The 21,688-nt window shown below is 46.2% G+C and overlaps 12 protein-coding genes across 12 annotated transcripts; 9 read left to right on the top strand and 3 right to left on the bottom strand.

Moving 5' to 3' along the window:
• Positions 1-850: 850 nt before the first annotated feature.
• On the bottom strand, positions 851-1,456 carry SEC72 (Sec63 complex subunit; the record flags this gene model as incomplete). The annotated part of the gene is made up of 1 exon (XM_020211784.1): positions 851-1,456. One exon carries the CDS (start codon positions 1,454-1,456, stop codon positions 851-853), a length of 606 nt encoding a protein of 201 aa, XP_020062851.1.
• A 219-nt stretch (positions 1,457-1,675) lies between these two features.
• CANTADRAFT_101620 (uncharacterized protein) lies at positions 1,676-2,515 on the top strand (the record flags this gene model as incomplete). The annotated part of the gene is made up of 1 exon (XM_020206152.1): positions 1,676-2,515. One exon carries the CDS (start codon positions 1,676-1,678, stop codon positions 2,513-2,515), a length of 840 nt encoding a protein of 279 aa, XP_020062852.1.
• Positions 2,516-2,783: 268 nt separating this feature from the next.
• HIS5 (histidinol-phosphate transaminase) lies at positions 2,784-4,268 on the top strand. Its single transcript, XM_020207891.1, has one exon. The coding sequence runs from the start codon at positions 3,035-3,037 to the stop codon at positions 4,217-4,219; it is 1,185 nt and encodes a 394-aa protein (XP_020062853.1). The 5' UTR covers positions 2,784-3,034; the 3' UTR covers positions 4,220-4,268.
• Positions 4,269-4,400: 132 nt separating this feature from the next.
• Positions 4,401-5,132, top strand: CANTADRAFT_55166 (mitochondrial 37S ribosomal protein uS17m; the record flags this gene model as incomplete). Its single annotated transcript, XM_020210413.1, has 1 exon — positions 4,401-5,132. One exon carries the CDS (start codon positions 4,401-4,403, stop codon positions 5,130-5,132), a length of 732 nt encoding a protein of 243 aa, XP_020062854.1.
• A 548-nt stretch (positions 5,133-5,680) lies between these two features.
• Positions 5,681-6,673, top strand: CANTADRAFT_7231 (GroES-like protein; the record flags this gene model as incomplete). Its single annotated transcript, XM_020211082.1, has 1 exon — positions 5,681-6,673. One exon carries the CDS (start codon positions 5,681-5,683, stop codon positions 6,671-6,673), a length of 993 nt encoding a protein of 330 aa, XP_020062855.1.
• Positions 6,674-7,197: 524 nt separating this feature from the next.
• On the top strand, positions 7,198-8,514 carry CANTADRAFT_7232 (nucleoside transmembrane transporter; the record flags this gene model as incomplete). Its single annotated transcript, XM_020211083.1, has 1 exon — positions 7,198-8,514. One exon carries the CDS (start codon positions 7,198-7,200, stop codon positions 8,512-8,514), a length of 1,317 nt encoding a protein of 438 aa, XP_020062856.1.
• A 488-nt stretch (positions 8,515-9,002) lies between these two features.
• On the top strand, positions 9,003-11,984 carry MUC1 (Muc1p; the record flags this gene model as incomplete). Its single annotated transcript, XM_020206879.1, has 1 exon — positions 9,003-11,984. The coding sequence occupies one exon, from the start codon at positions 9,003-9,005 to the stop codon at positions 11,982-11,984; it is 2,982 nt and encodes a 993-aa protein (XP_020062857.1).
• Positions 11,985-12,835: 851 nt separating this feature from the next.
• Positions 12,836-15,039, top strand: CANTADRAFT_26811 (uncharacterized protein). Its single transcript, XM_020207892.1, has one exon. It carries the CDS (start codon positions 13,016-13,018, stop codon positions 14,738-14,740), a length of 1,725 nt encoding a protein of 574 aa, XP_020062858.1. The 5' UTR covers positions 12,836-13,015; the 3' UTR covers positions 14,741-15,039.
• A 144-nt stretch (positions 15,040-15,183) lies between these two features.
• On the top strand, positions 15,184-16,212 carry CANTADRAFT_91200 (uncharacterized protein; the record flags this gene model as incomplete). Its single annotated transcript, XM_020211785.1, has 2 exons — positions 15,184-15,263; positions 15,312-16,212. The coding sequence occupies 2 exons, from the start codon at positions 15,184-15,186 to the stop codon at positions 16,210-16,212; spliced, it is 981 nt and encodes a 326-aa protein (XP_020062859.1).
• Positions 16,213-16,313: 101 nt separating this feature from the next.
• SPC2 (signal peptidase complex subunit) lies at positions 16,314-16,866 on the bottom strand (the record flags this gene model as incomplete). The annotated part of the gene is made up of 2 exons (XM_020211786.1): positions 16,314-16,803; positions 16,847-16,866. 2 exons carry the CDS (start codon positions 16,864-16,866, stop codon positions 16,314-16,316), a joined length of 510 nt encoding a protein of 169 aa, XP_020062860.1.
• A 123-nt stretch (positions 16,867-16,989) lies between these two features.
• Positions 16,990-19,277, top strand: CANTADRAFT_26814 (uncharacterized protein). Its single transcript, XM_020207893.1, has one exon. It carries the CDS (start codon positions 17,302-17,304, stop codon positions 19,198-19,200), a length of 1,899 nt encoding a protein of 632 aa, XP_020062861.1. The 5' UTR covers positions 16,990-17,301; the 3' UTR covers positions 19,201-19,277.
• Positions 19,278-19,357: 80 nt separating this feature from the next.
• Positions 19,358-21,115, bottom strand: CANTADRAFT_91203 (amino acid transporter; the record flags this gene model as incomplete). Its single annotated transcript, XM_020211787.1, has 1 exon — positions 19,358-21,115. One exon carries the CDS (start codon positions 21,113-21,115, stop codon positions 19,358-19,360), a length of 1,758 nt encoding a protein of 585 aa, XP_020062862.1.
• Positions 21,116-21,688: the final 573 nt, after the last annotated feature.

The following is a 21,688-nucleotide window of genomic DNA, read 5'->3' on the forward strand; positions in this document are numbered from 1 at the left end:
TATCGTCCTCCAAGCCGTAGTAGCCACGGTGAGGACCATTCAAAACCTGTTCTCGTACCCAAGGTGCTCTTTGTGGGTCGCTAGAGTCCTCAACTTGATCCTCTGAAAATTCATTGTAAATACGTCCACCACCATCATGGTTCTTCCGGTGTCCTTTTGGACTGGCAGGAAACAAGGATTCTAGCCTGATCCGTTTTCTTGGATTTTCCTGTGGAGCAGACTCTATCAGCTCGGGGTTCAAAGCTTCGGGAATACCAGATGGAGCCTCTCTATTATTGACACTCGGAGACATGCGCTCCTGGCTTGCAATGGGCTCGTGTTCAAATCTTCCCTCCCTCTGATTCTCCAAAAGTGGCAGAGCATGGTTTAATGGACTTGTTTGGGAGTTCCTAGGGGTATCTTCAGCACTCTGTGGCACTTGGTTCTCTGGAATGACGGTCTGATCTATAGGAGTTGCCGCAATAGGGGAGTGTGACGCTTCTTTGGGTGGTCTGGAGGTATTATTGTGTTCATTCTTATGCTCCTTATTAGATGGATCCGTGAGGGTAGTTGCTGCCCTATTCTGGACATAGTAATCGTCGTCGTCGTCTGACGACAAAAGATACACTACACCTGAATCTGGTATTGGCGACGCCATGTCATGTGTATTGAAGGAGATGGGGGTTTACAAAATTACAATTACGGGTAGGGTGATCTGAACTGTAGCGCGATTGCCATCATTGATGGAGGAACACGTGATCCAAATCACGTGGTCATTGATATTATGCCACTTATGCCACTAGTCAGCAGAAGCAAGATGGAAGCTATCGCGGTTTATGTGAAACCCTAGTGTTACTTATGTATTAGTTATCTAAAGGTAGTCCCCGTTTTCCTCCAAGATCTTGTCCAAGCAGATCTCCAACTCCGTTTGCAATCTAGCGTTGTCCTCGTCAAACGACAAGCCTCTCTGGTAGTCAGCCCTGGCATCCTCGTAGTTGCCCAAAAAGTAGTTGGAAACACCTCTTCTCAAGAAGTTGTCTGGGGTGCACATCATCATGCCAATCAACATGTCTGCGTCATTGAATGCCTTCAAGTAGTCTTTGGTTTTCAAGTAAGAGTCGGCCCGACTCATGAGGAACAAGCTGAGTTCTTGCAACGTTCCCTGGAACGATTCGAACTTATGTCTTCTGCTGATCATCTCGATACCAATGGACAACTGTTTCACTGCCTCCGAGTATTTACCTGCTTGGAATGCTTGTACACCACCTTCATACAACTTCTTGATCATTTTCGATAAGTCCTTGTTGAAGGTCTCGAGTGTTGCTGGGAGAGGGACTTCCGAGCCACTGGCTATGATTTCCCCGGTCAACACGTTCAACTGTTCAATTTCCAAGTTGAGCTGGGGCACAAGCGCAGCTGCCTGGGCAGGTAGCTGCAATTTTCTGGTTTTTGTGTCGTAATTGATGGCAATATTCATGTCTGTCCTGTATGGGTATGTGTGTATGTGAAGAGGGGGGGTGGTCTATGTGGAAAGGATGTATTGTACGGTCTGTATGAGGTGTTCTGTATTTTGATCTGGCCACACCCGATTATGCGGACCCGAAAATTTGTTGTTTGGTAAGCGATTACGTAACAGGGCTATTTGTGTAGTTGCAAAATATGTTCCCAGAATCTATCTGGATAGGGCAGTTTTAGCATGTCTTGTGCTTACCTTTCTGGAGATGCTGGAGAACATATATCTTTTGTGAGTGTTGCAAGTTCTAAATTTGTCCATCTATCTCCTTATTTTGAGTCCTTGAATCAAACTTGGGCATCGATCATGAAGCAGAAGATCCTACCAAGCATGGATTCATGGCATGGTTGGGAGCAGCTAAAGCCGCCAGGAGTCCTACCTATCAGCAGTCAATTATCTAACCATGAACTGGAAACAAGGAGTAATGAAGCTGTCTCCGAAGGGCTTGAGCCCAAGAAAGCAAGAACGTCGGTTCGGTGCAACAAGCCCATAGTACGTTCGGCACTATCAAAGCTATTCAGGTACAGCAAGACAAAAGTAGATCCTGCTGCTGTTATCAAGGAAGATTCAGTTCTGTGGCATAGCAAACCCAGTTATATTGAGCCCAGCATTTATTCAAGCCAAATCCTACTTGAACCTTTCCTGGACAAATTCCAGGATGGAGACTTGGAGAACTCGGTCTTCTCACCAGATTGCCACCGACCCCAACTCCAGGATGTTCCTTCAATACAAATTGTGGAAGAAGGCACTATTGAAACTCAGGGAAACGTCACTTCTAGTCTCAGGAAGTTCTTCTCGATGCCTACACCCAGTATTGGCCATTCCCAATCCAGCTTTTTTCATGACGTCAGAAAAATCGATACAACACAAGTCAAGTCCATTTTGTCCTCAGAGAATATTGAGCAAGGTGCTATCAATTGTAATTTTTCTAAAATTACTGCTCCCGACCTGCAACATTTTGATTCTAATGGAAAGGGCAAATCGGTGAGTTGTTTTAGTGCTGAGTCTGGTCTGTCAGAGTAGATTTCAACGAGAATGGATATCAAATAACTTTAGGAACTAAAGTAGCTTACAACGTAAATAAGTGTCACGATCGACAGGGGTTTTCACTATGGTTTTTATGTATTTTTTTATTAATTATTTCAAATGGCAACGGTTTTGCTGCTCCGTTAGTTAAAAAATGTAAACTAGCTATCGTTAGTAAAAATCATTTGAGTCATGGATATGTGCGTGTGCTCTATGTCCGCAAGTGTGGTTAATCACACACTTCTAAGTGGTTAAATAAATGGTATCAGGAGCAGATACTATCTACAAATACCTAAGAAAACTCGATGCTGGATGAAACGCCGACCTTTTAGCTGGTAGTAACATCCGTCCTCACCCTCACGCCTACCCGGTTATACCATCTATCTGTTCTCATATTAACCATCTGCTACGCTAATGCGCACTTATCCAGTTGCAGCCAAACGCGCACATGAGTCATAGATAATGAAAAAGTGATAGATTAGCAGACCAACCCATCTTTCATTAACCAATTGCACCATGTTCGACTTGAAGGCCATAGTCAGACCTAACATCTTGGGATTGCAACCCTACAGGTGTGCCAGAGACGACTTCAAGACAGGAATTCTCCTTGATGCCAACGAAAATACCCACGGTCCATCGTTATCCAGTGTTGGTGCGGAGGAACAGAAGCTCGAGTTGAACAGATATCCTGATCCCCATCAAATCGAGTTGAAACAGCAGATCGTGGACTTCAGAAATGCCAAGCCCAACCTGGCTGCTTCAGGCAGTCTCTTGACACCGGAAAACCTCTGCCTTGGTGTGGGTTCCGACGAGAGTATTGATATGTTGTTGCGGTGTGTGTGTACCCCAGGAAAGGACAAGTTGTTGATTTGCCCTCCAACCTACGGGATGTATGGCATCTGTGCCACTGTCAATGATGTGGAGCTCGTTAAAGTTCCATTACTCACCCCTTCGTTCGACGTAGACGTTGATGCCGTTGCAAAACAGGTCAAATCCGATTCCACCATCAAGCTTATCTACCTCACTTCCCCCGGAAACCCCACTGGAAAGTTGTTGGATGTCAAGGACGTGATCCGTTTGTTGGAAATTGAATGGAACGGGTTGGTGGTCATTGACGAAGCCTACGTTGACTTTACCTTCTTGGAATCCGACACCCACAGCCCATCAGTGAGTACGTTGGTCAACCAATACCCAAACTTGGTGGTGTTGCAGACCCTCTCCAAATCCTTCGGTCTTGCTGGTATTAGACTAGGAATCACTTTTTCCAGCTCTGAGTTGTCGTACTACTTGAACTCGATGAAGTATCCCTACAACATCTCTTCCTTGACCTCGAACGTGGCTTTGAAAGCTACCAATGCGAACGACGGTTTGAAAGTTATGTACTCCAATGTTGCACGTATCATTGAACAAAGAGGAATACTATTGGACTCGTTGTCAGCACTCAAATACGTGGGAAAGAATTTGGGGGGTTTGGACTCAAACTTCATTTTGATTGAGATATTGGATAAGGCTGGAAACCCTTCCAATGAGGTAGCTAAGAAGCTCTACGAGACCTTAGCCGTTTCCAACGGAGTTGTGGTCAGGTTCAGAGGTACTGAGTTGAATTGTACCGGTGGGTTGAGAATCTCAGTGGGAACAGCAGAGGAAAATAAAGCTTTAGTGGCCAAGTTCGAGAAATGTTTGAACGAAATCAATAAGTAGACGATAGAGTAGTTCTAGTTCTAGAAATGAACGAGACCGATTAGCAGCGTAGACTAACAGTATAATTCTGGCCATAGTATTCTGGCTATATATCACGTGATCCGTATTTCTCATTCCGGGTAACTTTTCCTCAACCAAAATTTTCACTATATTGATATAGATCTATCATTCAACACCAGCAATGGCGAAGTTAAACTTAGTGGGTCTTGTGGTGTCGCAAGGCAAAATGGCCAAGACCGTCAAGGTCAGAGTCCAGGGAAAAGTTTATGATAAAAGAATCCACAAAGAGGTCATCAAGAGAAAAGATTACTTGGTGCACGATGAAGGTAACCTCTGTAAAGAAGGAGATATAGTTAGAATTGAGGCCATACCTAGAATATCGGCCAGAAAGACGTTTGCCATAGCCGAAATCAAGGTCAACAAGGGTCAGCAATTCGCCTTGTACGAGACCATAGCCCAAGAGAGATTACAGCAGCAAGAACAACAGCTTACCGACCTTTCCATAAAGAGCAGACAAGAAGTGGAAAACACCATAACCAAGATCGAGGACTTGAAAATCTTGGACAAGCTTGTCAACAGATACCAAAGGGAGCCCGATGCTGAGGAACAGAACAAGTTGGTGTCGGAAGTCAACCGTATTAAGGAAAAGTATGGCATCAAGTCGTGGCCATCCACCGAGCCTATCGTCGAGTTAGAGCTCAATGCTGCTGACAGGGAGATCAGTGAAATCGAAAGAAGAACTGCCAACTTCGGGGCAATTTATGAAAAGTACATGACCAAGGAGTGGGAGGAAGAAAGAAACAGAATATTGAGTCTGATGACCAAGACCCCGGTCGACCAGCTTGCTAAAAACACGGCCAAGAACATCTTGAGAAAGTATGTATTGGATGTCAGAAACGAGTGTCCGGTGTAGGACGTTCCAGGGGTTCAGTTTGTATATAGTCTTTGATCTGAGATCCTGGCAACAGCGGGCAAGCCAAAATAAAATAGAACACACCGAAAAGGGCTTGAGTAGCCAGTCGTAGTGAAACGGGATTTATCACTTTCAAAAATAATTCAAATCCTACAAATGGATATTTTATTATAAGATATGTAAGTCGATGGCACTATGGATTAAGTCTTCAGTTATCACCACAAATATTCAACGCACAAACCATATCAGGAGTAATAGTATTCGGCATCGTACCATTGATTTCACCAGATGTCAGATTACCCCAGAATTAATTCTACCAGAAATACAGACTATCCTAAAAGAGTAGGATAGTTAGTAAGGATTCCACAACAAGTGGCTAGTCAGTATTAAACCAAGCAATCAATATGTTAAGCCAACTCAACATATCAACTGTAACTGTAAACTTCTCAAATTATTGAGTTGCACCAGATACACTATATTCAGGGCCGCTAATCCCGCGCCTTCACATATATTTAGGGGGCTGCTTCACACAAGTATCATACTAAACCATGTCGAAACAAGTCAAAGCTGTCACTATTAAGCGGGGATCTAAAGTCCCCGAGTACAAGCAAGTGGAGCTCCGAGCCCCTGAAGCCGACGAGGTGGTTGTGAAAGTGATTGCCGCTGGATTCAGTCACCTCGTACGAGGCAGGGCGCTAGGCACCCATTACTCGCTGGTGGTGTCTGCTGAGGAGAAGGCAGTGGGTGTGGACGGTGTTGGATATGTCGAGGATGAATTGGTGTTCTTCACCACCTTCTTTCCGGAGGGCGGTTCGTATGGCCAGTACATTGTCACCAAGAAGAACCAGGTGTACCCATTACCTAAGGACGCAGATGAGACATCAATCGCACGGGTGGCAGCTTTGGCCAACGGACTCATGTCGTCGGTGCTCCCGTTGGGAGGTAGAGTGCCCAACTTGAAGGAAGGCGCCACTATTGTCATCCTTGGTGTGACAGGAACTGCAGGCCAGTTGGCCATCCAGGCTGCTAAACTCGGCTACAAAGCTGCCAAGGTGATTGGGATCGCTAGATCTACCAAGAAGTTGCAGGAGCTTCAGGCATCGCAGCCTCTTCTTGATGAGATCATTGGCTTGGACAGTGACGACAGCGATATAGTCAAGTTGGATGCGTTGGGCGAGGTGGACGTGGTACTTGACTACCTCTGGGGCCCTCCAGCTACCCGGATTCTTAACATTGCCCTCACCACGAAGAAAGTTCCCAGCGATGCGTTGCATTGGGTGCAAATTGGCCAGATTTCTGGTGATGCTCAGATCCCGGTCACTGCTGCGTTTCTTCGAGGGAACAACTTCCAGATCCTTGGAAGCGGGCTAGGGCCCTTGAAGCAGGACGAGCAGTCTAGGCTTTTGGCGAAGACAGTTGAATTGCTTTCTAAGGGCACGGTTACTGCCCCATTTGCGTCTGCCAAACTCAGCAATATAGCTCAGGAATGGGACAGTGAGTGGGACTCTCAGATCAGAAAGTATTTCGTGGTCGAGCATTAGCTATGTGTTTACTTCTAGTGTTTAATAATGTTTATGGTGCAAATATCCACAGGCATGTAATTTCGCAGCCTTGAGAGAAGTGACATTAACCAGCAAGAAGGTGCTGGTCTATGTAGGCAAAATGGAAGATCATTATTGCCACCTTGACAGCACCACTGGTAGAGTAGTAGAATAACCACAACGATTTCTGGATGGGATCTTTGCTCTCATTGATGGCATGAAACACTTCTTTTCAATTATGTTTCGAGAATCAGAAAGAACCACTGAGCCAAGCCTGTTTTGGCCAACACGACTCGTATTGTTGAAACACCTACAGTCATCGCCAGCTATAAATACGTACCATTACATCTTCCACCGTACCCTTCCAAAACTGCACACAACAGGTGCCTCAGAGACGACGTTATCAGTGAAGCTCGCACGACCAAACATTGTCTGGCTCCTCACAACCACAACCTACCACTCTTTGAGTTACCCCACCGAGACCGTTACAAGCTGTCTTCCCGCCAGAAAGTCTCTTCCGTGCAATGAGAGAGGAGTACGACCCCATCGTGCTAAAGACGGGCTCCGTGCGTCTTTCACAGCTCAAATACTTCACCTTCAGTTTGGTGGGTATCGCCCTTTTATGGCCCTTCAACTGCTTCTTATCAGCCTCAGCATACTATGGAGAGCGGTTTGCCCATAGTCCCAGCCTCGTGAAGGTATACTCGTCCACCATGATGTCGGTTTCCACCGTTTCATCGACGCTCTACAACTACTATCTCTCGCAGGCCCAGGCAGGAGTCAACTACCAACACCGGCTCAACTTGGGCTTGGGAATCACTATTGTGGTGTTTGTGATCATGGCAATCTCGTGTATTTCGGACTGGTTCATCAGGATGCCCGACGTGCTCTTCTTTGGGATCCTTATGGTGTTGGTGTTCTTGTCTGCGTTGGCCACCTGTTTGGCCCAAAACGGCACCATGGCTATCGTCAACGTGCTTGGAAGCATATATGCCAACGCTGTCATGGTTGGGCAGGCAGTTGCCGGAGTGTTGCCCTCGCTTGCCCTTATAATTCTGATCTTGATCGTGGGAGAAGGCCCCAAATCCATAACAGAGCTTGCTGACTACGTGGAAAAGGACTTAGGAGTCTTTGTTTACTACATCACTGCTAGTGTTATTGCCGTTGGTTCGATCGCTTCGATATACTGGGTAAACAGCTATGGCTTGAACGGTTATCAATTGGTCAACGAGAACGAAGACCACGACTTTGATACCGGGATCAGCGGTCCTGAAGAACCCGAGGGTGTCACCAAAAAACACGTTCCATTCGCTACTCTCTGGTCAAAATTGAAACTCATTGTGCTGACCATATTCCTCACATTCAGCATAACGTTGATTTTCCCGGTGTTTGCATCAAAAGTCGAGTCTACACACGAGAGCAAAAATCGTTTCTTGCAGAAAAACATCTACATACCGTTCATCTACTTGATCTGGAATTTAGGAGATCTTTTGGGGAGAGTATTGTGTGGTTATCCAAGACTCAGAATGCTCATCAAGAATCCACGTACCCTCCTCACATACTCCATCGGAAGATTGGTTTTCATCCCACTTTTCTTGACATGCAACATCCATCCAGGGGTGTCAAAACCGGTGATTAACTCAGACTTGTGGTACATATTGCTCCAGCTTCTTTTTGGAATATCAAACGGCCAGTTGTGTACGTCCTGTTTCATGATCGTGGGGGACTACTGTGAGGAAGATGAAAAGGAAGCAGCTGGAGGGTTCACCACTGTATTTTTGAGTGTGGGTTTGGCAGTTGGAAGTTTGCTCAGTTACTTCTTGGTGATGTACATCGACTAGACCAGCTACAAATACTGTTTGCATTTGATAAAAAGAACGGTTGTTTTCTTTCATGAAAATTATTGAGGATCCGACCACTTCACACAACACTCACGAAGGATAATCTATTCTATGGATTCACTTTATTAAAATTCACGAAGTGTAATATATACTTAGTCGATCTCATTAAAACTTACGATGCCTTACATACATAGTGCTACCCCATTAAAAATGTTGAATTCATAGTTCCATTGGATAAACTCCATTAAACACCCGTCAAGTGTAAAATATATACCTTCAATCATACTTCATTAAATACTTACGGCGTTACCCTAGCCCTGGCCCTCCTTTCAGTGGTCCTCAGAAATACCAGACCATACAGGCCCACAGAAGATCTCAATGATCTTACGCACTCTATGCAGTAATGTACCTCAGTATGAGATTCTCCTGCACACAGCACCACGATACATTAATGATCACTGCCAGACTCCGACAGATCAACCACCACAATGTCTTCATTCTGGGATAACAACAAAGACTCGTTCAAGTCTGCGGGGATAGCCACCATAAAGGGTATAGGCAAAGGCGGAAAGGCGATTGGAAATGCTGGTGTCAGTGCCTACAAGGGCAGAAATGGTTCCAGCACAAGCACTGCCTCCGAAGGTCCTACCAACTCGTTTGACACAGGAACTGGGCCAGTATTGCAAAAGATAGACCATTCACAGCTCAAGTCTCTTCCAGCTCCTCCACGGAGAAACGTGGGTGCTGATGGCTCGCCTGTTCCTGGTGTGCCACCACAGTCCCAACCGCAACCTCAACCACAGGCCCAGTACCAGCCACCGCAAGCACCCGCACAACCAGCACCTGCTCAGCCTCAATTGGGTTACCAAACAGGCCACCAGCCCAGTACTGGTGCTGACGTTCCTCCTCCAGCATATCAGCAACAAAACCAGACCCAACAGTCTCAGGTGCCAACTCCACAGTATCAGAATCCCTCACAGCCAGCACCTCTACCCGGCAGACCCGTTCCAGCACCACCACCACGTCAGTCTCCAGCTCCTAGCTTGTCTTCGCGCCCTTCGGAGTCCGTGCTTGGTGCTGCTCCAGCACAGCCTGCACAGCCACCAGTCGCTCCCCCAGCCATAAGCTACGAAAACCCATACCACCAACCACCGGCTCCAGCACCACAATTGCAACCGCAATATCCTCCCGAAGCTTTGGAACAGCCTCAACCTACTCAGCCAGCACCCTTCAGAAGAGCACCAGCACCTCTTCCTCCACAATCTCCACTAGCCTCACCCGAACCTGTTGCGTCGCCTGCAGAAGAGCCCGAGAAGCCAAAAAAACCGTTGCCAGACCCTAAATCGTTCCCTCCTCCCGTTTTACATAAAGACAGAGCTAAACTTGCAAACAGCTCGACTGGAGAAAGCGAAAAATCCATCAGTGCCAGTAACACTGGTTCTAGTGCTGCAACCACGGGAGAACCCATTGAAAAGCCCAACCCCAAAAAGGCATACTCATTGGAAATTGATAGATCGTTTGCCCCGCCACCAAAACCATTCCGTGGACCAGGAGAAGAGGTGCCACCCCCAAAGAAAGCTCACCAGCCTGCTCCTTATTCTCCTCAAGCAGCAAGATCTACACCCCCTCCTCCATCTCGTGGATCTGGTGCACCACCATTGCCTAGCAGAGGGACTTCACAGAACAGCTTACCTCCAGTACAGGCAAAACCCTTACCAATTCTGACTGATTTCCCGCCACCTCCAAAACCATTCAGACTGGTAGCAGAATCCCCAAAAAATGCACCTAGTCCAAAGGCCACCACTGCACCGGAACCTCCAGCACCAGTTCGTGTTGAAAATGCTTCTGAGTTAGCGAAAAAGAAGGGACCTCCACCAAAACCAGCAAAGAAATCCTCCTTGGTTGTAGAAAATTCAAGTCAGTCACCACCTCCCCCATACACTGAAGAAGAGACCAAGAAGCCCGTGAATAGTATTCCAAATTTTGCTGAGGAAATTGCTCTTAGAAAGAGAAATAGTTCCACTACTTCTGTGAAAAAACAATTGAATGAAGAGCCACTAACCGAAGAAGCTCCCCCTCCTAAACCAGCACGCCCTCTGTCTGGTTTATCAGAGTTACCACCCCCCAAGACAACACGTCACCTGTCTAGTTCATCAGAGGTACCTCCCCCAAAACCAGCACGCCCACAACCAGCAGTAGAGGAATCTCCTCCACCAATGCCGCATAGACCAAGCTCCAGAACAGAATCAACTACTTCAGGCAAGCCTGTAAAACCGGAGAAGCCAAATAAGCCAGAAAAGCCTGCTAAACCAGAAAAGCCGGGCAAACCTGGAAAGCTTGACAAGCCTGGAGCTAAATTAAGTTCGGAAAAGCCTACCATCAACTCACAAGACGAATTTATTAATGAGTTACACAACAATTTGAAGAAGACAGTACCCTCATCGAGCGAGGTTGCGAAGGAAGCAGTGGTAGAGAAAAAGGCACCACCAAAGCCCAAACCACTTGCGAAGCCTAAGCCAGAAATACCTACGAAGGCACCAGCTATTCCACCCCCAAGAGTGGCCAGCAGAAATTCTGGAACACCTCCTCCACCACCTACCCCAAGAATTAAATCTCCTCCATCAGGAGTAGCAACTCCCCCACCGCCGCCCCCTGCTAGAAATTATAAGCGTGCCGCTGCTCCAGAGCCTGTTAATTTAAATCCTCCGGATTTAGACTTAGAGCTTTCAACTGGGTGGTTTGCCAACTTTGCGAAAGCAGGCATTTTGCCTCAATCGTTACAGGGCCTCAACATGAAATATTCGTACCAATCGTCTAGTATGGGCTCCATCACAAGACATCAGTCGAATTTTAGTTTCCGTTTGAAAGATTTGGCAATTATTGTCTACAATTTTACTTGGACAAACGACAACTACGCAAATGTTCAAGTTGAGATTCTGAGGTATGTTCCTTCACCAATAGTGGCCAACATTCCAAGCAAATCTGAGCTTGTTGGTTACCACCAGAAGTTTGGAGAGTATGTAGCTTCCTGGTGTGAGCACAAGCAAGGACAGAAGGTGGGAACTGGAGAATGTTGGGATTTGGCACGAGATGCACTTCTCAAGGGGTGTGGAAAGCATGCATTTGTATCTACGGGCACCCACCATGGATTCCCTATTTTGTCAGTGAGTGGGTCAGCCAATGGGGTGGTATTCAACCAAGACCAATTGGATGATATCCGGAGAGGTGATGTCCTTCAGTTTGAAAGGTGCTCCTTTTACAATGCTGCCACTGGAGCCTCGCTGACTGCGGGAGACCCAGATCATACCTCAGTTGTTATACAAAATGATGGTACAAAGATAACTGTATTGGAGCAGAATGTGGGAGGTGTCAAGATAGTTGTTAAGGGCCAAGTAATTCTCAAAGACTTAAAGGCAGGAAAGTTAACTGTGTATAGACCCGTACCCATAGAGTGGGCTGGTGAACTCTAGACAATATATTTTTTATCCACGCTATATTAAAGGTTTGCAGAGTATAGCAGTAAGAATCTTTAAGTGATTAATCTGCAGCCTCCAGTCTGGGGATACAGAAGCGCAATTATTCCATAATTATCACCTAACACTCTTTTTAATTCACAATTATATATAGTCCCAGAGTATTCAATACGGTTAGTAAAGCTAACACTCAATAAAACAGTCCCACAATAACCGTTCCACAGTTGTCTGGTCGTAGTTTGTAATTTGAAGAAAAAAGGACATCTTCATTATGAACCATGTAGAAGCTAAGCATTATCAAAAGGATACTTTATTCCGAATTATTCGGGGACGGGACTTGAGATATTATTCTAATCTCTTTAATTTCCTCTGTAGTATAGTGATGAAGGAAGACTACCCACATGGGTATCCTAAAGATGGGCTATTTACTATCCTTTCGAGGAGTTTTTTGTAAACTTTGTGTAGCAGTTTCCGGTTTAATTCAAGGGTCTTATGTGAACAAAGAGCCACGCTTCGCATCCTAACAATTAACATGACACTTTCCAAATCAGAGCTTGGTTGGTTGGAAATCCTGATATTACTATCGGTACTTATTTCTACAAGAGAAGTCCAGTATGGCTAGTATTTGCAATAATACTGGAAATAATTTGGTCTTCAATAAGCCAGGACATTTCATCCTCGATAATTATAGAGCATGAATTCTCTGCCGTTATCATAAATAAACGGTACTATCTAGTATATTAAGTGAACTTTAACTACCGTTAGTTTTAAAGGACTCATCCTCCGCAGCATGTCTCACTGTCAATTCACCCTTTACAGCCTAGATCAAATGTATCCAGACAATGGATCTCAAAATGAGTAGGTTGCCCCAATAGATATGGCACTGGTTGAACAAGCTAGACAACGACAATACTGAGCCTGGTTGAGTCCTCTGTGGCTTGCTCGATTTCCCAGTTCTTCAAATATGCCATGGTGCGACATCCAACGAAGATATCTCGATGCGCACAGCGATGAGTTTATCACCATCCATGTCAGAAGCACCAGCAGCACCAGCGCTATCAACACACCAGGACGATACGACGTTCTCGTATGACAAGGTCAAGGCGGTCGAAAAGGACCGGACGCACCTTAACTTGCCGCCATCGTACGACCATGACCAGTTGGTCCAGAAAATCAACCAGTACTACAGCGTGGATGAGATCATACTGAGCTTGAAAGAACAAGTAGATGGCCACAGAAAGTACAACAAGATCACGCTCCAGTTCCCCGATGAGTTGATCTGCGACTCTGCCACCATCGTGCACGAGCTCCAGCGACAGTTGGGGGCCACAGTCGAATCACAACCAACAGCCACCCACCAGTCCTGCAGTGGCGGCTCGCCATGCTCCAACAAGACCAACGACTCGTGCTGTAAAGGCGTACAAGCGGAAAGCTCTACATCCCAGAAAATCTATATTCTTGCAGACACTTCGTACTCGCCATGTTGTGTGGATGAAGTGGCAGCCGAACATGTCGATAGTGATCTCGTCATCCACTTTGGTGACGCCTGTTTGAACCCTGTCGACAAGCTTGTCACCTTCTACGTTTTTGGCAAGCCTACAGTCGACCTTGACCACTTGGTGGCGGAATTCAAGGCCAGATACCCCGTGGGAGAAGACAACAAGGTGATGCTCATGGCAGACTCGCCCCACTCACATCTTCTTGAAGGTCTCTACCACTCCTTGAAGGAGGAGTACCCCAACTTGGCCTACGCCGATTTGTACTTGGACACTCAGTCCAAGGTCAAGGTCATTGGGTACCAGCCCACCCGCTCCAGCCATCCACTGAAGGTGTTGAACAGGATCTTCAGCGGACTCTCTGATGGCGACCTCGACGATACATTAAGCCAGTACGACTTGTTCCACATCACCGTTCCTAAGAGTCCTAGACTTTTGCAACTCACCACCAGATTCGGTTCCGTGACTGTCTACGACCCCAAAGAAAGAAAAACCTCCCAAGGTCCGTTCCCTAACTTGATGCGCCGGTACCGTTTCATGCAAATGGCACGTACCGCTGGAACCATTGGCCTCTTGGTGAACACGCTATCATTGTCGAACACCAAGAACTTGATCAACAGTATGGGCAAGAGAATCAAAGACAGTGGCAAGAAGCACTACATGTTTGTGGTGGGTAAGCCTAACGTGGCCAAGCTCGCCAACTTTGAAAACGTGGACATGTGGTGTGTGTTGGGGTGTGACCACCAGGGAATCATTCTTGACCAGACCAACGAATACTTCAAGCCCATCATAACGCCATACGAATTATTGTTGGCGTTGAGCGACGACGTCACCTGGACTGGTAAATGGGAAACAGACTTCAAGAAGTTGTTGGACCAAATGGTAGACGAGGAGGCCAACCAGGAAGACGAAGGCAACGAGGACGACGAGGACGACGAGGATAGACCACCTGAATTCAACCCAGTGACTGGCCAGTACGTCAGCACTTCAAGGCCCTTAAGACAGTTGAACCACTTGAGAATTGCTGCCGAGCCCGAGGAAGAAGAGTCGGAGACCAGCTTGGTCAAGAAGTTCTCTTCCACCATTGCCATCAAAAATACCGTGTCGACGTCTGCGGTTCATCTTCAAAACAGGCACTGGACCGGTTTGGGGAGTGATTACAACCAAGATGGTCTGGACGAGGCAGGCGCATTGGTCGAGGAAGGAAGGGCTGGGGTTGCCAGAGGCTATGACTACGACAGAGAAGCCCACCAATGATCATGGCACCCATAGTAGCATCAATATTAAGAATACCACGAAGCACTGTTCTTACCGATTTTGTCCTGTTAATGTTGATGCTGCAGCAGACCACATGCTTAGTGTAGTATCGTACATAGTACATGTTTATAGACCATCAGCATTACAGCACCAATTGTGCTACATTAAATAATTTCAGAGTGAGCGCTCTAAGAATCACTTTCTGGATGAACAGTAGATGCCGTTCCCAAAGTACAACCTCTACAGTCTCTCATCCGATGCTTGAATCGGCAAGAATACATATGTCAAGTCATACTGGTAAGAAGCATCCGTACTGCCAACGAACCAACAGTACTGTGATTGAAACACCATCCTTTCTAACTATAGCCAAATTTCTCTGGTCTGTCAGCCGTGCCATTTCTGATCCAGCGCGTACAAACGTCAAGACTCATTCTTCTCCACAAATGGTCCTAAGCATCGACAGTCTCCTTCAGCAGGTGATACGAGCTCTGTGGTTGACTCTTGCTGTCAATGTACTTATAATGTAAGTGTCACATCAGACTTACGACAACGAAATCGTCACTAACTTCAGTCTATATACGCGCCAATGGATCCACACCATTCCAGGAGCAGTAATTTTGGCAGCATGGTTGGTCTACTATGCCAATCGTCGCTACAAACTCCCCAGAGACTGGTCCAAGCTTGGCGGTGACGATATAGCCTTGGTCACTGGCGGGTCCAACGGCTTGGGGAAGAAGATCGTCGAACTTCTTTTGGAGAGGAACGTGGAGGTTTACGTGTTGGACGTGGTTGAGCCCAGTTACAGCCATTCTAGAGCTACTTACATCAGGTGTGACTTATCGAGTGAAGGCCAAACAACGTCTTCCATTTCCAGCTTGGTCAAGTCACTCGCCTCCAGCAAAAGGCACATTTCGGTGTTGGTCAACAACGCAGGCATACGGCACAACCGCTCGTTATTGGAGCTCGAGAGTGACGAAGTGCATCGGTTGTTCAACATCAACACCTTGTCCCACATCTGGACGTTGAAGCTGGTGGTCAATAACCACATCCAGCATGTGCTCCCTGCGACACCCAAAGCACAACTCTACATTGTGTCCATATCATCGATATTGGGTGTCCTAGCACCTCGGAATCTATCATTGTACAGTGCTACGAAAGCCGCTAATATTCTGATCTACGAAGCATTGACCCAGGAGCTTGTTGCATTCAAATCCATTCGCATCCTACAGGTATTGCCAGGACAACTAACTACGGATATGTTCAAGGATGTGGCACCATCTAGACAGTTTTTGGCACCGTTGGTGAACCATGTCAAGTTGGCACACCAGATACTTGCACGAATCGAAACAGGCGAGATGGGGGTCCTTTGCGAACCATTGTATTCCAACTTTCTTCCTGCAGTACGGGCGTTACCTCTTGCAGTCCAGAAGGTCTGTCGATGGTTCTCCCAAATGGACGAGAAGGTGAGTTAAACTCCAAAATATTCAATCCCCAACCAGGTTTAGGTGACTCCAAATATATGTGTATTTATGTGATATTCAATCCTCATTCAGGTTTCCGTTATTCTGTTGATTTAGATACTCTTTTTGCCGGCCTTCTCGATTTCCACCTTTAACAACTTGGCAAACTCATCTCTGTTGAAGTATCCAATGATATCGAAAAAGCTCTTGAACTCCAACGCAGTCTGCGCAGCGTTCTTCTCGTTGCCGTTCACAACAACTCTTATGTTATATTCCGGAGCGAACTTGTCAGTCCAACCAGAAATGACTATCTTCTCGCCCTTGCTGGTCTTGCCCACGTATTTCACGTCCTTGTTTCTTCTGTTGATCAACAACAATGCTCCACTAATAAGGAAGTACACCACGACTGCAACCAAGTTGACGTAGTACAATTCCTGGAAGCTGTACTTCTTGTCAAGGTAATACAACAAACCAGCTATTATAACCGTCAGGTATCCAAGCGCCAACTTGGTGTCTACTAACAAGAACGATTCGTCATACCCGAACTCTGACAACACTGAGGACAAGTTCTCGTCGGTGGCTTGGCGCAAGTCGTTGATTGAGCTGCTGGTTAGCGGTGGTGTCGAGATTGGCCCATGGTACTTACTTTAAATTGGTCTTCTTCATGGTGGCTATAATGTTGGTGGTGAGTTGGCAATAGTAATATGTATTCCGGGGCAGTTACAGGTTAAGGGAAATGGTGACAGGCGGTTTGCAGGTACACCAAAAGACACCACCACGAGTCAGATCTCGCGATTAAAAGCCTCTGTCTATTAGGCCTGGGCCGCTATTCTACGCCACTGACTGTCGTGCTAGCTTCGTCCCATCTTCCTTGCTCAGCAGCCCTCGGTGGTGGGTTTAGACCCACATGGGGTTGACTCACTGTTTTGCAGGTTGCGCTGGGGCCCGCTTACACTTTATCCACCAACCCATCGTGATTATCGCTCCTCATCACTAAAGGGTCATCCGGTAGGGCTATAACCATAGGCCCTAGTGTTCGATCTCTGTTAAATAACACCTCGCCCCGTGGTGGTATTATGCACTTAGTCTCTGGTCATGGAAATGAATAACAAACCTTCATTGGGGACTATCACTCCCAAAGCCATTGACAACGACTACGTCAAACCTCCCTTCAATAGAAGCTCCACCAGCACAAGGAAATACGACCAAAAGAATACCAACCAGCATGTTGCCAGCCAGCCTCAGGCACAGAAGCAGCAACCCAGAAGAAAGCAGAAGAAAGGCCTCGACCAGGTCGCATCCCTGATCGAGAATCTTCCCAAGCAAACTAAACTGCATGGTCATGGCAGAAAGAACCAAATCTCGATAAACCACCTTCTTGACTTCCAGTCGTACCGAGACCTGGAGGAGTACCAGCACAATCATTCCAGAAGACGTCCCAGTGGCGGTTCTCGTCCTAGAAATAGAGATGTCCGTACTCGGAAGGTGCATTTGTCTGGTATGTCTTTCATCAATGTGAACTACAAATTTGTGGTCGATACCCGGAAAGATTACAAGGAGCAAGCGTTGGACCCTAATATCCCTCCGGACACTGATGACATCATCAGAATCATAGTACCAAAGGGTAATGCCTGTCCGATCTGTCTTTCTGATGATCCCATTGCTCCAAGAATGATCAGTTCGTGTGGACATATTGTGTGTCTTAAGTGCTTGTTGTCGCTATTGGAAAGTGAAGTTCCCACCTCCAAGAAAAAGGAAAGTTCAGCAATTGTCGAAAAGTATAGAGAATGTCCTTTGTGTCTTTCGATCATCAGAAAGAACGAAGTAAAACCCGTCCTCATAAACAACATTGATGAACGGTTCGAGACACCAAAAATTGATGACGATGTTGTCTTGACATTGATGACTAGGCCACTGCACAAGATATTGCCATTGCCACAAGCGATACATGAGTATCACGACGTGGTAGGCAATTTTCCCATGGTGAATCAAACCAACCCTGATTTCAATCAATACCTGAGGATATTCAAGGGTGACTTAGACTATCTTCTCAAGATGTACGCAACGGAAAAGCAACAGATTCTCGAGAACTATGAAGAAGAGAAGCTCGTTTACAATGAACCAGACACCTATTTCAAAATGGCCATTGCCCATATCGATGCTGAAATCTCCAATTGGTCTCACAAATTAGCCCAGCCCGTTGATCGAAAAGACAGAAAAAGAGATGTTGCAGACACAGGTAAAGACAATAGTTCGACCTTTTACTTTTATCAAACGGGATTTAATTCTAACGCAACTTATGTTTTGTCTCCGTTAGATATAAAAGTTGTCAAGGCAGCTTACCATAATAGTTACGAGGAATTACCATCATCCATAGTGGCTAAGATCGAGAACATCCGTTATGATGAATTGAGTCCTGAAACTTCCATGACCAAGTACAAATACTTGTCACATTTGCCTTCCGGAACTCAGTTGGGCTTTTTGGAATGTAACTGGAATAATAACGAGTTCTTGAGCGATCAAGCTTGGAACACGTTCAAGGATGATTTGTCAAAGAGAACGAAAAATTCCAAGAAGAAACTCAACCGTGAAGAAAGAGACAGAAAAAGGGCACAAGACGAAGAGGAGAAGCGTACCAAAAACTTCTATGCCCGAGAAAATGGCACCTTGGGCAACGAAACAGAAGAGTTTTATGAAAGGGGAAACTTTGGCACTTTATCTATTGTGGACCATCGCGAGTTGCCAGCATTGCTGTCTGAAGACAGAAGAGAATCGGCTGGTTCTGCTGATTCTGAAGCTGGTGAATATGTGTCTACTGTTTGGGGCACCAAGATACCCAAGGCAGAATTTGTGGACGATGTCTTCGAAGATGAGGATGACTGGGACGCAGAGGAAATGATCAGGAAAGCGAAGGAAGAGATGGAAAGACAAGAAGCAAAGGGTAAAGGTAAAAAGAAAAAGAAAAAGTTGGTTCTCTTGTCTTCGAACACCCACCGCTAATCGGACGTATCAGTTCCCTTTAAGGGTTAGCCAAAACAATTTTAGATTACACGAAACGAATGCATGAACTTTAGCAACATCTGTAAAATTTTCTATTGGAAGAATAATGCAAATAGTATTAAACTGAGTGGGCTATATCTGTGTCAAATTGACAATGCTAATTATAAAACTCTTCTTCGTATTTGATACTTCTAGGGTCCAGCCCTAACCAGGAATTAATGAAAGGGCGAGTATAGAAAAAGACCGCTCCTGAGAGCAATACTGTACATCCAAGTACTGGGAAACACCAGTAGGGAATGGCAAGCAGGGCAGCATTAGGTGGTGGCACGAATGGGAAGAGAGCCAAAAACAAATTTGTTAACAAGAAAATAACAACACAAATGTATGGGGCTGAAATGATCTTCTTGGATGATGGTGGTGCGGAGGCGGATTCGATGGATGAGTTTAACAAGGAATCGGTTTCAGTTTGATGTCTTTGGTGAGGAGACTCTTGTGATTCTTCGAAGTCGTTGGAATGAGCTTCATTGAGAATGGACGACGTGCTGACTTTAGGGTCCTCGGGGTTCTCGTGCTGGTCAATTAACTGGTAGCTTGGGTGGGATTTGTAAGATTCGTCCTCCATTTCGAAGTCCATATCTCTAGGGTTGAATTCTGCCCATGATTCCTTTTTGCGGTTTAACTTCAAGTAAATCAACCCAGCTGTAAGGAAAACGTTGATCCAGGTGCCTGGGTAAATGTATAGGTTAACAATGAACTCATAGATCTCGGCTGACGGAGGGGCTACCAAGATGAACACGGTGATGAACCAATGAAGGAGAAGTGAATTGTTTAAGTCCAGGAAAAATGCAGAAAACGGGATGTAATTATTCAACGCCAACTCTTGGTTGACCATTCCGTGGGCAAATGATACCACCAAAACATTGCCCAAATTCGACAACGAAATAAGAATTGGCAAAAGCCGGGAGGTGACACTTTGGCCAAATACCTTGTTGAAGAAAATCCCGGCAATCAACACTCCACTGCTGAGGATTTCTTCCTTGGGGATGACCACAAGATAAGCAAGCAAAACCAAAAAGTACAATACGGTGGTCAACAAAACTGCAGCTGGGGCAGCAATGGTGAGGACGTGGTAGGGGTCGTTGATCTCGTTGAGGACGTAGTTGACATTTTCCCACCCTTTGAACGAGTAGATCACCTCTAGCAAGCCCACGGCTATAGAGTACGAGTTAGGGGACTCGTTGTTGTGGAACTTCCACATGTCGGTGAAGTTATCGGTGGGAGGAACGTCCACGAGACCCACGTAGACAAAGAGGCCTATCATGATAATCAACACCAAGATCAAGAGCTTGAAGATACCAAGAAAATTGAAGAGCCTGGTGCCCTGCGAAGGATACCTGATGTGTAGTAAGATGCAGAAGGAAATGCACGCCACACCCACCAACTTGACGAGACTGGGACTGATATCGGAATCAGCATCGCCCTCTTGGTGGTCGGTGAGGGCAAACAACACGTATTTGCCGAAGGCATACGAGTTGCCGGAGCTGAACCCAAGAATGACAATCGAGAAGGCATAAACACACCCAGCCAATCCCTTTGGGTGGTTGAACACGCGGAGGAGGTAGTTCTTCTCGCCTCCGTTGCGGAACGGCAAGTTCAAGGCGTATTCCAAGTAGATGAGCATGCCGCAGAAGATGACAACGCCTCCAATGGCAAATAACGAGAGGAAGAGACCCACATTGCCATTGGTGTACTGGAAGATGGGCGACGGATTCAGAAAGATGCCTGTGCCAATGATCTTGTTCACGATAAGCGAAATGCACGAAAGGGTGCCCAATTTTTTGGAGACTGGGACGGCAGCGTGGGTACCTGCAGTAGAGCCCGAGTTCAGTACGGCAGGGAGCAATGTAGGAGCCATCGTGTGTCGAGGTAGTCCGATGGTGTGGTGGTAGATATGCTGGATCACCATGACAGAAACGCACGTGATGCGGACCACTGGCTAGGAGCCCTGATCCTGTCAGGGGAATCTATCTTGGTCGTACACGACCATAACGTGGGGGTTCCAGGAAACACAGCCCTGTGGATTTCCGAGGAACTACAGAGATGTAGACTGGCATGGGCGTTGAAAGGGTTTGGGCGTTTGAGTGGTCATAGCGCTTCCCGGATTTCTAACATTTACTTGTTTATCATTAGAATTATGGGTACAAAGCTTGAAGAAGGTCGATTATGGTACATCCTTGCAACCATACTGCCTTGGGAACATTCATAACGTCAATAAATTCATCAAGGTCGGGATTTTACATTTCTTAGCTCTGAATAGCCGCGGTTATCCAGTAGTAGGTACTAATATCAAAAGTTAACTGATTTATCGAGCCATCCGCAGTAGTTGCCTAATCTGCCAAAAAAGCATCGAGTACTGTCAGGATCAACCAGGTAACGACGATTCTTTACGTTGCAATCCGTTTTAAATTACATTCCTATCAATCTCCAA

This window comes from Suhomyces tanzawaensis, assembly GCF_001661415.1.
Source record: "Suhomyces tanzawaensis NRRL Y-17324 unplaced genomic scaffold CANTAscaffold_6, whole genome shotgun sequence".
Taxonomy (NCBI): domain Eukaryota; kingdom Fungi; phylum Ascomycota; class Pichiomycetes; order Serinales; family Debaryomycetaceae; genus Suhomyces; species Suhomyces tanzawaensis.

Bases quoted from the DNA above. Each gene is read 5' to 3' on its own strand.
- HIS5 (XM_020207891.1), top strand. From the start codon at position 3,035: ATGTTCGACTTGAAGGCCATAGTCAGACCTAACATCTTGGGATTGCAA.
- CANTADRAFT_26811 (XM_020207892.1), top strand. From the start codon at position 13,016: ATGTCAGAAGCACCAGCAGCACCAGCGCTATCAACACACCAGGACGAT.
- CANTADRAFT_26814 (XM_020207893.1), top strand. From the start codon at position 17,302: ATGAATAACAAACCTTCATTGGGGACTATCACTCCCAAAGCCATTGAC.